Source organism: Hyla sarda, chromosome 11 (assembly GCF_029499605.1).
Source record: "Hyla sarda isolate aHylSar1 chromosome 11, aHylSar1.hap1, whole genome shotgun sequence".
NCBI lineage: Eukaryota > Metazoa > Chordata > Amphibia > Anura > Hylidae > Hyla > Hyla sarda.
In genome coordinates this window covers 9533849-9547877 of record NC_079199.1, presented here as the reverse complement: position 1 = coordinate 9547877, position 14029 = coordinate 9533849, and the positions used below count along the sequence as shown (strand labels likewise).

The 14029-nt window shown below is 45.7% G+C and overlaps 1 protein-coding gene across 3 annotated transcripts in view; it reads right to left on the bottom strand.

Moving 5' to 3' along the window:
• Positions 1-10418: 10418 nt before the first annotated feature.
• NIN (ninein) overlaps positions 10419-14029 on the bottom strand; it is a 135898-nt gene continuing 132287 nt past the window's right edge. For 2 of the 3 annotated variants that reach the window (XM_056545195.1, XM_056545194.1), the window contains 2 exons: positions 12729-12842; positions 10419-11041 (listed from right to left, as the gene is read on the bottom strand). In XM_056545195.1, the coding sequence (XP_056401170.1) occupies positions 10826-11041; positions 12729-12842 (330 nt within the window). In that variant the 3' untranslated portion in view covers positions 10419-10825. The remainder of the gene's footprint in view (positions 11042-12728; positions 12843-14029) is intronic. The other variant, XM_056545198.1, reaches the window with a different exon arrangement.

Genomic DNA, 14029 nt, shown 5'->3' with positions numbered 1-14029 from the left:
TATCCCCAGAGACATGGCTGTAATACTGAATAATGAAGTTATTCTGGATACTCCAGAGCTGTACTCACTATTCTGCTGGTGAGGTCACTGTGTACATACATTACATAACTTATCCTGTACTGATCCTGAGTTATATCATGTATTATACTCCAGAGCTGTACTCACTATTCTGCTGGTGAGGTCACTGTGTACATACATTACATAACTTATCCTGTACTGATCCTGAGTTATATCCTGTATTATACTCCAGAGCTGTACTCACTATTCTGCTGGTGAGGTCACTGTGTACATACATTACATAACTTATCCTGTACTGATCCTGAGTTATATCCTGTATTATACTCCAGAGCTGTACTCACTATTCTGCTGGTGAGGTCACTGTGTACATACATTACATTACTTATCCTGTACTGATCCTGAGTTATATCCTGCATTATACTCCAGAGCTGTACTCACTATTCTGCTGGTGGGGTCCCAGTGTACATACATTACATTACTTATCCTGTACTGATCCTGAGTTATATCCTGTATTATACTCCAGATCTGTACTCACTATTCTGCTGGTGGGGTCACTGTGTACATACATTACAATACTTATCCTGTACTGATCCTGAGTTATATCCTATATTATACTCCAGAGCTGTACTCACTATTCTGCTGGGGAGGTCACTGTGTACATACATTACATTACTTATCCTGTACTGATCCTGAGTTATATCCTGTATTATACTCCAGAGCTGTACTCACTATTCTGCTGGTGAGGTCACTGTGTACATACGTTACATTACTTATCCTGCACTGATCCTGAGTTATATTCTGTATTATACTCCAGAGCTGCACTCACTATTCTGCTGGTGGGGTCACTGTGTACATACATTACATTACTTATCCTGTACTGATCCTGAGTTATATCCTGTATTATACTCCAGAGCTGCACTCACTATTCTGCTGGTGAGATCACTGTGTACATACATTACATTACTTATCCTGTACTGATCCTGAGTTATATCCTGTATTATACTCCAGAGCTGTACTCACTATTCTGCTGGTGAGGTCACTGTGTACATCCATTACATTACTTATCCTGTACTGATCCTGAGTTATATCCTGTATTATACTCCAGAGCTGTACTCACTATTCTGCTGGTGAGGTCACTGTGTACATACATTACATTACTTACCCTGTACTGATCCTGAGTTATATCCTATATTATACTCCAGAGCTGTACTCACTATTCTGCTGGTGAGGTCACTGTGTACATACATTACATTACTTATCCTGTACTGATCCTGAGTTATATCCTGTATTATACTCCAGAGCTGTACTCACTATTCTGCTGGTGAGGTCACTGTGTACCTACATTACATTACTTATCCTGTACTGATCCTGAGTTATATCCTGTATTATACTCCAGATCTGCACTCACTATTCTGCTGGTGAGGTCACTGTGTACATACATTACATTACTTATCCTGTACTGATCCTGAGTTATATCCTGTATTATACTCCAGAGGTGTGCTCACTATTCTGCTGGTGAGGTCACTGTGTACATACATTACATTACTTATCTTGTACTGATCCTGAGTTATGTGGTGAGCCACAGTGAATGGCGGGACCACAGGGTGTAGCGGTGTAGGTGTATGGGGTAGATGGCATTAACCCCGGGGCAAGGTGTTATGAATATATGGCCACTGAAGAAGGGGACACCCCGAAACGTGTTTGGCACTATACCCACATTGGAGATACACCTCCAACCAGCAAAAACCTATTTGCAACTGCTGGAACCCCCCAATTTTGGGACCACTGCTTAGCCGAGGAGCGCGCATTTCAACAAGAGTAAGCGGCTCCACCTTCCTCCTAGTGCATCCACCGCTCACCTGCACTCGCCATTACCACCTACGGGCCAGACGCAGATCTGTGCCAGCCTCCAGACCACCATAGTGCAGCCTCCCCCCCCAGCGCACTACACCGGCTCTACGGCATTCACCGGTTTCCAGTTCCAGAGCCAGCGCAGGGATATCCCAAGCTCTTCCATCAGGCCAGCTGTACCAGCCCGGGAAGGAGAAGGACCGCACTGAACATCAGTAGAAGCGGCGAGCGGTTCCGTGCACCAATAACTTTCAGCTTCATTTTGATACATCTGCTGCATTAGCTACAAGTATCTTGCGACAAGTAACTGTTAACAAAGTCCTAACGGATACAGCGGAGGATCGATTATGTACTGTACAGCACTTAAACTTCAATTACACTATCTTTATCATAGATTCCCAGCTCTTTTCATACAGAACACCACCACATGTGTATCTAGAGGTCTGTATTCCCATTTATTATTTCAATAATATAATAATATTTGACTCATTTATTGGGAAGACATTTATACAGAGATCCAGGCACAAACATCCCTCCATTTCTGGAACAATGGGGCTCTGCATTGATCAGACACTTAGCCCCTATCCAATCGACAGCACTGGAGTGTCCCTTTAAAGGGGTTATCCAGGAAAAAACTTTTTTATATATATCAACTGGCTCAAGAAAGAAACAGATTTGTAAATTACTTCTTTTATAAAAAACGTAATCCTTTCAGTACTTATGAGCTGCTGAAGTTGAGTTGTTCTTTTCTGTCTAAGTGCTCTCTGATGACACGTGTCTCGGGAACTGTCCAAAGTAGAATCAAATCTCCATAGCAAACCTCTTCTACTCTGTGCAGTTCCCGAGACAAGCAGAGATGTCAGCAGAGAGCACTGTTGCCAGACAGAAAAGAACAACTCAACTTCGGCAGCTGATAATTATTGGAAGGATTAAGATTTTTTTAATTAAAGTAATTTACAAATCTGTTTAACTTCCTGGAGCCAGTTTTTTTTTCCTGGAATACCCCTTTAATGATTGTGTGTTTTGACATATTTGCACTTTTGAAGTCTGCCTCCATTTGCATTGTATATCTGTATTGTGTAGAGTGGTTATTCTGCTGCCACCTTGTGGTCATTTTGTAGCATGCAAGTCACATACACCAGTTAGACAACAACATGGGAGCGGAAAGATTATGGGGGAGATGTATCTAAGCCTGTGCAGAGGAAAAGTGGAAAATGGGTTCAAGTTCTGTACTAAAAGAGGAAGTTCTGCACTACTCTTTACCTGTATCACTGAAGTGTATACACTGACTGGTGTCTGGTAGCGCCCCCTACAGTACAGGGAGGTATTATATGTTCTGTACTCTTTACCTGTATTACTGAAGTGCATGCACTGACTGGTGTCTGGTAGCGCCCCCTACAGTACAGGGAGGTATTACATGTTCAGTACTTTTTACCTGTATTACTGAAGTGTATGCACTGACTGGTGTCTGGTAGCGCCCCCTACAGTACAGGGAGGTATTATATGTTCTGTACTCTTTACCTGTATTACTGAAGTGCATGCACTGACTGGTGTCTGGTAGCGCCCCCTACAGTACAGGGAGGTATTATATGTTCTGTACTCTTTACCTGTATTACTGAAGTGTATGCACTGACTGGTGTCTGGTAGCGCCCCCTACAGTACAGGGAGGTATTACATGTTCTGTACTCTTTACCTGTATTACTGAAGTGTATGCACTGACTGGTGTCTGGTAGCGCTTCCTACAGTACAGGGAGGTATTACATGTTCTGTACTCTTTACCTGTCCCAGGGTTAGCTGCTCCTTTGGACACCAAGTGGTGGCGGCTCCATTTTTGGGACACTAACTGGCTGGTAGTGCAGGGGACGCTGATCAATTTGATGCTTACCGTGCCCGGACCCGCCTTCTATTTTCGGTATATGCTAATTAGGTCCAACTTGCACTGGCCGGGCTAACTGACACTCTGACGTCAGCGTTTCTGGCCGCAGCGCCATCAATATTCCTCCCCTCCCTCCGCCTCTCCCTCTTCTCCCCACTCTGTAATGAAGAGAGAGTGGAGGAATATTGATGCGCTGATCGGCGCTGCGGCCAAAAACGCTTATGTCAGAGTGCCAGTTAGCCCAGCCGATGCAAGTTAGCACCTAATTAGCATATACCGAAAATAGAAGATTACGGATGAACAGCGCGGCGGATGCGGGCACAGTAAGCATCAAACTAATCAGCGTCCCCCGCATTACCAGTCAGTACCGCTGGTTAGTGCGGGGGGAGCAAGCTGACAGTTTTCCTTTTATCCTCACTTTTTCCTATTTTTGGTGGCTTCACAACCAATTACCAGGTTCTGGTCTCAACATACAATATTTATTGGTTTCTGGGTGACCATTGTAACTTGAGGGACCACTGTATTATTCTGTGCCGTTCTTCTAAAAATCTGTCTCATCCTTCCGGTACCATACTATCGACCCGGATTGATCCCCTCGTATGAGGCTGAAAGAAATACACTTGACGTATGAAACAGCTGTTTCCTCTGTGCACTCGAAACAATGCCAGTATCGGTGAGTGCAGCGCTGCCCTTCCATTCTCTGGTACACTCCATTATCGGTACAGAGCGCGGATTCTACTCGTCTATGTTCTTACAGCCATGTATTGGTGACACACACTCCGCAGCACCTCCTGGAACTATATTAACAAATTAACAACTGGACATTTCAATTTCTTGTCCATAGTGTGTCCCCCTCCCTTATTATTATTATTTTTTTATTTATTATTTATTTCTTTAAAGGGGTACTCCGCTGCTCAGCATTTGGAAAACTGTTTGGAACGCTGGAGCCGGAAGCTCGTGACGTCATAGCCCATCCCCCTCAATGCAAGTCTATGGGAGGGGGCGTGACAGCTGGGGCGCCCGGTCAGATACCTCAGAAGGAGTCAGATTTGTAATAATTAATTTGTAATAATCTTCTTGTAATTAAAGTAACTGCAGGCTCCTCCATGTTTATTTCCTGTGCTACAGGGCGCACCCAAGCACGGTATGTTCACAGAAGGGGCAGTCGTGACTCTTGGCCATAGCTTGAGTCCCTTCAGGGCACGCCGATCCAGGTTGGGTACAGGGGCTAATTGATGATTTTGTAAATGGATTTCATACAGGCCGGATTGCGCAGCCACAGTGCACGTACGAGTGCAGGAATCTGTTGTCTGCGGTTAATGACCCTCCAGTGGTATCTGATTTATTACAGAATGAGTTGGGTAAGGGGTACATGATTGGCCCTTTCACGGTTCCTCCATTCGACACATGAAGGGTCAGCACCGTGGGGGTAGTATGTGGCAAGTTAAATAATAAAAAAAAGAATGATTTACGACTTGTCGGCACCATATTTGTCTGTAATACCCATCATCAATCCACTTATCCATTCAGAAGAATTGACAATGCACTATGCCTCCATCGACAAAGCTACAAATTATTATTCATTTAGGTCCCCGTACATGGTTGGCAAAAGCGGACATCATGGACGCATTCAAACTGTTACCCATGTGCCGGGAGCTTTGGAGATGGTGTTAAGTGGAATCATTTATATGACTTTGCAACTAAGTTAACGTTTGGTTCCAAGAGCAGCCCATGGCTTGTCGACCAGCTGGCCCAGGCTCTGCATTGGGCACTCGTCAATGTCGCCAGTTGCACCCGTGTCATACATTACTTAGACGATTTCCTGGTCCTGGTGCCGCCCGATGCAGAGCCTGTTAAGTTGATGGAGTTGTTAAAACTATTTGCAGAGGTTGGTGTGCCAGTAACCCCCCAAAAAAAACTGAAGGTCCCGCTACACAGATGACCTTTTTGGATGCAGGCCAGTTTACCTTTGGAAAAATTAACCAGAATCAAAGATAAAATACGCAGGTTCACGATCACACAGGTCACTACAAAGGTGGAGCTACAGAGCCTGCTTGGCATGCTAGCATTAGCGATGCGCATAACCCCCCCGGGGCAGGTCATTTGTGTAGTGATGGTTAGTCTTACTACATTCTGTTCCCCACCAAGACAGTCGTATTTCTCTGGATGCAGATGCTATGGCCGACCTTGTCATGTGGGATAAGCAGGGGCGGACTGTCCGGCCAGTCCATTCAGCCGTGGTCCGAAGGCCCGGCTGGGAAAAGGGCCCGCTGTCCACCGACTGTCATATAAAATCTAAAAAAAAGAAAAAAAAATTCTAAATAGTTGGGCCCGACACAGGGAAAGGGCCTGTTAATGGAGCGGTTACAGTTATTCTGCTCCCAGACACGTCTAAGTGCAGCAGTGCCGGAGTTCACTGCTGCCGCCGAAGACCAGTGCGCCCGGCCTGCTTGTCCTTAGGGTAAAGAGCCCCGCCTGTCCTCGGCGTGCAGAGCCCCGCCTGTCCTCGGCGTGCAGAGCCCCGCCTGTCCTCGGCGTGCAGAGCCCCGCCTGTCCTCGGCGTGCAGAGCCCCGCCTGTCCTCGGCGTGCAGAGCCCCGCCTGTCCTCGGCGTGCAGAGCCCCGCCTGTCCTCGGCGTGCAGAGCCCCGCCTGTCCTCGGCGTACAGAGCCCCGTACAGAGCCAGCAGTGCAGTGTTTGGTTCACATTGGTTAGCAGGGCGCAGGTCACCTGAGGTGCAGAGGTCGGCAGGCTATGACAACACCTCAGCGTTATTTGAAGTTTACCCAATCGTAGCAGCCGCATGTGTCTGGGATTCCCTAGCACTAAGCGAGCCTATGACACAGCCTTCAACTCTTACACAGCTTACCTTTCTCACCTTAAAGGGGTACTCCACTGCTAAGTGTTTGGAACAAACTGTTCCGAACGCTGGAGCTCATGACATCACACCCCGCCCCCTCAATGCAAGTCTATGGGAGGGGGCTGTATCCGGTTTTGTGACCGGACCTAAAAACCGTATACGTGGCAAAAATAAGCCGACTACAGACACTATCTGACTCCGGTCGTCTCATTAAAGATAAGATGCATGTCAACCTTGTAGAAGTTTCCTAATTTAGTGCAACAAAATAAATGAATAAATTAAAATTCCATGACCCAAAAATTTATAAAATTGTGATCAAACCATAAACTGAAGCAAAAAAAATTTAAGACAATGATACGCAAAAGAACTTTAAATATCAAAAAGTTTTATTACATTTTTTTTCCAATTTTTTTATTTTTGTTTAACCTTTTTTCATGTAAACATTTATTCTTCCATATGAAATACTTGTGTGCATTTATGACAACAATCCTTCATTCGGACACAACCGTATACCTGTAACTTTCCGGTATTGTTATAAATCATTTTTTATGCATTTGACGGCAGTGAGGAATAAATAAATATATAAAAACACAGCGTCACAGGCCGTGCAGAACCTGGTTATTCAAGACTTCACCTCCCAAGGGGGTTAACCGGAGCTGATTTCTGCCAAAAATAGCACCACTCATGTCCTCAGGTTGTGTGTGGTTTTGCAGCTCAGTTCAACTGAAGTGAATGGAGCCACAATGTAATACCACACACAACCTGAAGACGGGTGTGGCGCTGTTTTTAGAAAAAATTTGCTCTGTTTTCCTATTTCTGGATACCCCCATTCAGACAGCCTCATGTCCCAGATAAATGGTGGATCTGATGACCTGAACCGACAGCTGTTGCCGAAAAACGGACGCAAAAACACGTCCATCTTACGCTAGTGTTAAACCGGTCTGAGTAACCTGTTTAACCCCTGCCCACAAGATGCCCACTTTTGGGTAAATTTGCATAAAAGCTCCACCCACTATGACAGTTTCCCAACCAGGGTGCCTCCAGCTGTTGCAAAACTTCAACTCCCAGCATGCCCGGACAGCCGCTGGCTGTCCGGGCATGCTGGGATTTGTAGTTTTGCAACAGCTGGAGGCACCCCGGTTAGGAAACGCTGCACTACAAGGCCAGTTTTAAGGGATCTAACAAAAAAAAACAAAAAAACTATAAAAATCATCAAACAACAAATAAGCCGTAATAGCAAAATGGCAGTTTTCAATTCAGCATTTTCTATAATGTGAAATTTTTTTAACCCAAAATGTTTGCTTTAGATAAGGTTTTCAATGGCATGCAGTCTGGTTGCTAGGGAAGTGCGGCTTGACAACCCAATTTTAGGCAGTGTAGGCCCAGATTTTTCAATCTGTCCGAAATCAAAACTTTCTGTTTTTTCCATAGCAACCAGTCACAGCTCAGCTTTGATATCTTACCAAGCTCTGGTAAAGTGAAAGCAGAGCTCTGATTGGTTTCTCTAAGCAAAATCAGACCGTTTCGGTTTCATGCAGGTTGATAAATCTGGGCCTAAAATGGGGTTGTCAAGCAGCACTTCCCTAGCAACCGGACTGCCAGACATAACATGGAGTGAGTCCGGCTGTCACCTGAACAGAAATGTCTGGTTGCTAGGGAACGGCAGCATGACAACAAAGTTTTAGGCAGTGTAGGCCCAGATTTTTTTTTTTTAAATGCCCGAAACCAAAACTGTCTGGTTTGGCCTACAGCAACCAATCAGAGTCCAGCTTTCACTTTGCCAGAGCTTGTAAGGATATTAATGCTGAGCTGTGATTGGTTGCTATGGGCAAATTGGTTACTAGGGAAGTGCTGCTTGATAACATTTTAGGCAGTGTAGGCCCAGATTTCTCAGTCTGCTTTCATTTACTCAGGTTCCCAATTGAAAGCTACATTTCCAATAAACTTTAAGGGGTACTCCGTCCCTAGACATCTTATCCTTTGGATAGGTGATAAGATGTCTGATCGGGAGGGTCCCGCTGCTGGTACCCCCGCGATCTCTGTGCAGCACCCAGCGTTCCTTTAGAACGCTGGGTGCGGGCGGCGGGGTCATGACGTCACGCCAAGTCTATGAGAGGGGGCGTGGCGGCCGTCAGGGCCCCTCCCATAGACTTGCATTGAGGGGGCGTGGAAGGGACGTCACGACCCCCGCTCCAAGTGTTCGGAACAAAATAATCCGAATGCTGGGGCAGCAGAGTACCCCTTTATGGCAGTGAAGGGGGCAAGATGTCTTAGCCTTTTACGTCCATATCAATAAGACCGGTTAAAAACCCATCCTGTTCCTTGAGAACTTATCCAAATATTGGTCAATTTATAAACGGCAGTGGGATACTAAAACAATAGGGTGAAGAGGAAAATCCATAGATCTCGGGCCTAATGGCCAATAAGGAGTGTTGACAAGTGAGAGGGGGGCATTAGCAAAGGGGGTAATATAGCCAGGGCACATGAGAAAACCTCCACTACCCTCCAGGTTCCTCCATCACCATGGGCCTCCAAGATGGCCCCTTGGTGATCCTATTCGGACAAGTGCTAGGGGGCATTGGCAGAGGGGGTTATATAGCAATGGCACATGGGGAACCTTCACCACCCTCTAGGTTCCTCCATCAATATGAGTGTCCAAGATGGCCACTGGGTGATCGTATCTGGACAAGTGCTAGGGGGCATTAGTAGAGGGGTAATATAGCAAGGGAACATAGGAAACCTCCACCGACTTCTAGGTTCCTCCATCACCAAGATGGCCACCTGACGGCCCCTATCCAGCCTAGATGACGCAATGCAGGGTATTTGTCATATACAAAAGCAAGTAAAACAACTCAAAGAAAATATTTTTTTTAAGTTTTAAAAGGTGGGGGTTTACCAAAAAAAAAAAAAGCTTGTCCCGCAAGCAATGACAGAACTGGTATCCCGGATTTGTCTATTGACAGAAGTGTTATGGCCAACATTTCAATGGGAAATTCAAGCTCCACCTAGGATACGCCATCCAAAAACAACCATTTTTATACAAATTTGCAAACAACCCTGTGTCTGTAATGACCCAGTCCACTATTCTTTACATCAGATATATAAGGAGTCGGCTTTTTCACTACTTTTGCACACCTGGAAGGCTCAGAACATGGCTTCCTCCAATGCACAGTGTGGCGGTATGTTCGGAGACCAGTGAAAAGTAAGGTGAAGGGAGTTGCAGAAGGTTCGGTACAATAAATCCAGATGGGAGAACGTCATACAAAACTTGCGCGACGGCCTTGGCCTCCATATTGAAGGTTGTGCAACGGCAGCATCACTTATAGGGGGAGGTCCAGGAAAGAGTCTGTTGGTGTTTTGCACCACTCGTGTTTACAGGCTTGGCCTCACTTAAAGGGGTACTCCGGTGGAAACCTTTTTTTTTTTAAATCAACTGGTGCCAGAAAGTTAAAATTACTTCTATTAAAAAAAAAAAAATCTTAATCCTTCCAGTACTTATTAGCTGCTGAATACTACAGAGGAAATTATTTTCTTTTTGGAACACAGAGCTCTCAGCTGACCTCACGAGCACAGTGCTCTCTGCTGACATCTCTGTCCATTTTAAGAACTGTCCAGAGTAGGAGAAAATCCCCGTAGCAAACATATGCTGCGCTTGACAGTTCCTAAAATGGACAGAGATGTCAGCAGAGAGCACTGTGCTCGTGATGTCAGCAGAGAGCACTGTGTTCCAAACAGAAAAGAATTTCCTCTGTAGTATTCAGCAGCTAATAAGTACTGGAAGGATTAAGATTTTTTTTTTTTTTTAATAGAAGTCATTTACAAATCTGTTCTGCTTTCTGGCACCAGTTGATTTAAAAAAATAAAAAAAAGAAAGAAAGAAAAAGAAAGTTTTCCACCAGAGTACCTCTTTAATTTTTTATGTTGTAGGTCAGTGGTTTGCAAACTGTGGCCTCCAGCTGTTTCAAAACTACAACTCTCAGCATGCCCGGACAGCCAACGGCTGTCCGGGCATGCTGGGAGTTGTAGTTTTGCAACATCTGGAGGTCCACAGTTTAAAGACCACTGTTGTAGATGAGTGGAATACCACATGCTTCACATTATAAGGCCAAAGTGGGGCTCATACATTCAGCAATAGATAGTAGCCCTGTAGTGCTCGGGGTCAATCGTCTGTTTTTGACTATTGTGAGTTCTAGGAGCAGCAATGGAGACTCCACCTTGGCGTCAAGACCTCCGCGGAGTGTTGAGCGCTCCCCCCAGGCCGGCGGGCGTCAGGTCTCTCACTATTTTACTCAGCCCTGAGATCTTCTCCTCCAGTAAGTAGTTCTTCTTCTCGGCCGTCTGATGTCTCCGCTCACTCATCTCCAGAGCCTTAAGCAGCTGAGAGTTTTCTACGTACAAATCTTTAATGGCAGCGTCCGCTCTGGTGTTTCTGACGACCTATGAGATGAAAAAGGGTCAGAAGAGCCACTGCTGCCTGATACAGAGCTCCAGATCCGCTGCATACACAGAGTTAAAAGGGGTACTCCGGTGAAAACCTTTTTTCTTTTAAATCAACTGGTGGCAGAAAGTTAAACATATTTGTAAATTACTTCTATTAAAAAAAAAAAAAATCTTAATCCTTCCAGTACTTATTAGCTGCTGAATGCTACAGAGGAAATTCCTTTCTTTTTGGAACACTGATGACATCACGAACACAGTGCTCTCTGCTGACATCTCTGTCCATTTTAGCAACCATGCATAGCAGATGCATGCTGATGGCAGCATGGTGGCTCAGTGGTTAGTGCTGCTGCCTTGCAGTGCTGGGGACTTGGGTTCAAATCCCGCTAAGGACAACAATAAATAAAGCGTTATTATTATAATAACGTCAGCAGAGAGAACTGTGCTCGTGATGTCATCAGAGAGAATTCCAAAAAGAAAAGAATTTCCTCTGTAGTATTCAGCAGCTAATAAGTACAGGAAGGATTAAACATTTTTAATAGAAGTAATTTACAAATAGGTTTAACTTTCTGCCACCAGTTGATTTAAAAGTAAAAAAAGGTTTTCACCGGAGTACCCCTTTAAACAGATTTGTAAATTAAAATAAATAATCCTTCCAGTACTTATTAGCTGCTGAATACTACAGAGGAAATTATTTTCTTTTTGGAACACCGAGCTCTCTGCTGACACCTCTGTCCATTTTAGTAACTGTCCAGAGCAGTATATGTTTGCTAGGGGGATTTTCTCCTACTCTGGACAGTTCTTAAAATGGACAGAGGTGTCAGCAGAGAGCACTGTGCTCGTGATGTCAGCAGAGAGCTCTGTGTTCCAAAAAGAAAATAATTTCCTCTGTAGTATTCAGCAGCTAATAAGTACTGGAAGGATTAAGATTATTTTACTAGAAGTCATTTACAAATCTGTTTAACTTCCTGGCACCAGCCCTTTAAAAGGATCCCATCCTGGTTGTCTGCAGTCACCACTAGAGCAGGGGTAGGCAACGTTCGGCACTGCAGATGTTGTTGACTACATCTCCCATGATGCTACCATGTAGTTCAAAAACATCTGCAGCGCTGAAAGGCTGGAAGCCTACTGCATGGCGGGGCCCTCTAGGGGAAGCCTACTGCACGGCGGGGCCCTCTAGGGGAAGCCTACTGCACGGCGGGGCCCGCTAGGGGAAGCCTACTGCACGGCGGGGCCCGCTAGGGGAAGCCTACTGCACGGCGGGGCCCTCTAGGGGAAGCCTACTGCACGGCGGGGCCCTCTAGGGGAAGCCTACTGCACGGCGGGGCCCTCTAGGGGAAGCCTACTGCACGGCGGGGCCCTCTAGGGGAAGCTTACTACATATGGTTCTGGTATTGAGCTTACTGTTTGAGTGGCAGCAAGCAGACAACATTTTATATGGAGAGGGGTGCCCAGTGGGGTCCCAACTATGTAGTCAACCGGGTGGAAAGGGCCTGCTGTTGGTTTCTCCTCTCAAAACCCATTTGTTTAACCTTAGGTCCATTTTCCACCCCTTGCCTGACAACCTGCACCGGACAGGGTATCACCACTAAATGGTGCCCAATTATAGACTGGGTCCCAAAGTAACCACATAGTCTCGTTAGATGGACTGTCCGCCATCGCCATTATGCTGGCTGGGAAGTCTTACTTGTTCTTTCAGCTGATTCACTTTTTCCTGCAGAAGCATTTTCACAATTCTCAGTTTCTGCTCCACCTCCAGCATTCGGACCTCCATTTTTTTCAGCAGCTGCTCCGGTTGACCCTATGAAAAATACAACATCATAAAGGATCAATACTAACCCTATAGAGTCCTGGTAATCTGATCAGTGAACGTTCATGCAGATCATCTGAAGGATCACTTACACTTAGGAATCGGCTCAGATGTCAGAATCATTGGAAATATTAGAAGTCACCTCTGTTGATCCGACTCCGGGAAGGACTTTTCATTCAGTTCTTCTGAGGATCCACATCTGGTCATGTGTGCAGCCCTGATCCACCCTACAGCTATGGCCTCATTCACACTGCCGTCGGCCTTGCACAATTTTTTTCTCTGCTAAACTCCCGTAAAATTAACGGATCACTGACTGACCCCATGCAAGTGAACGGGGCCCCGGCAGGAGCCGTTCACATCCGACCCATTTCAGAGTCCGTTTGGCTCAAGAAAAAACAATCTTGGCTGTCCAAAATCAAATGTTCCCCAATCGTCCTGCTTTGAGTGACCAATTTGGCATCCACCTAGGAGACCATTAGAGTGATGACTCTAGTTAAGGCTAGGTTCACACAGCTGCTTGCATCACACCCGTTAGTGGTCCGATAGTTAATTTTTTGAGCCGATCGGACCCCAAAATGGGTCTGATGCAAATGGCTACAGCGGTCCCGACAGCCCCCATTCACTTGCATGGGGACCGTCGGTGACCCGGTAAATTTTACAGGATTTTAGCGGCGAATTTTTTTTTAAAATAGAGCTTGCACTATTTTTTTTCTCCACTAAATTCCCGTCCTTCTGGCCGGATTGCTGATGGAACTCCGAATAGCGGAGTCAGACGGCAATGTAAACGAGGCCTAAGTTGTCTCAAACTGTGGCACTCCAGATGTTGCAAAACTTCAACTCCCCAGCATGCCTGGACAGCCGTTGGCTGTCCGGGCATGCTGGGAGTTGAAGTTTTGCAACAGCTGGAAGAACACTGGTTGGGAAACACTGCTCTAGGGAATAGAAGAATAGATAGCCGGTGTTGGGTGAAGATCTCTGTGAGGGACAATGATCAATTCCAGCTCTCTATGGGCCAGGCATTGTAGGCATGCTGGGAGTTGAAGTTTTGCAACATTTGGAGGACCACAGTATGAGACCACTGACATAGGTGATAGGGAGTGTGTTCAGAGCAGAAAGCCCAAGACATTGCATAGAAAGGGACCACCCCCATGGCACTTGTGTTCGCAGGACGAGGAGGA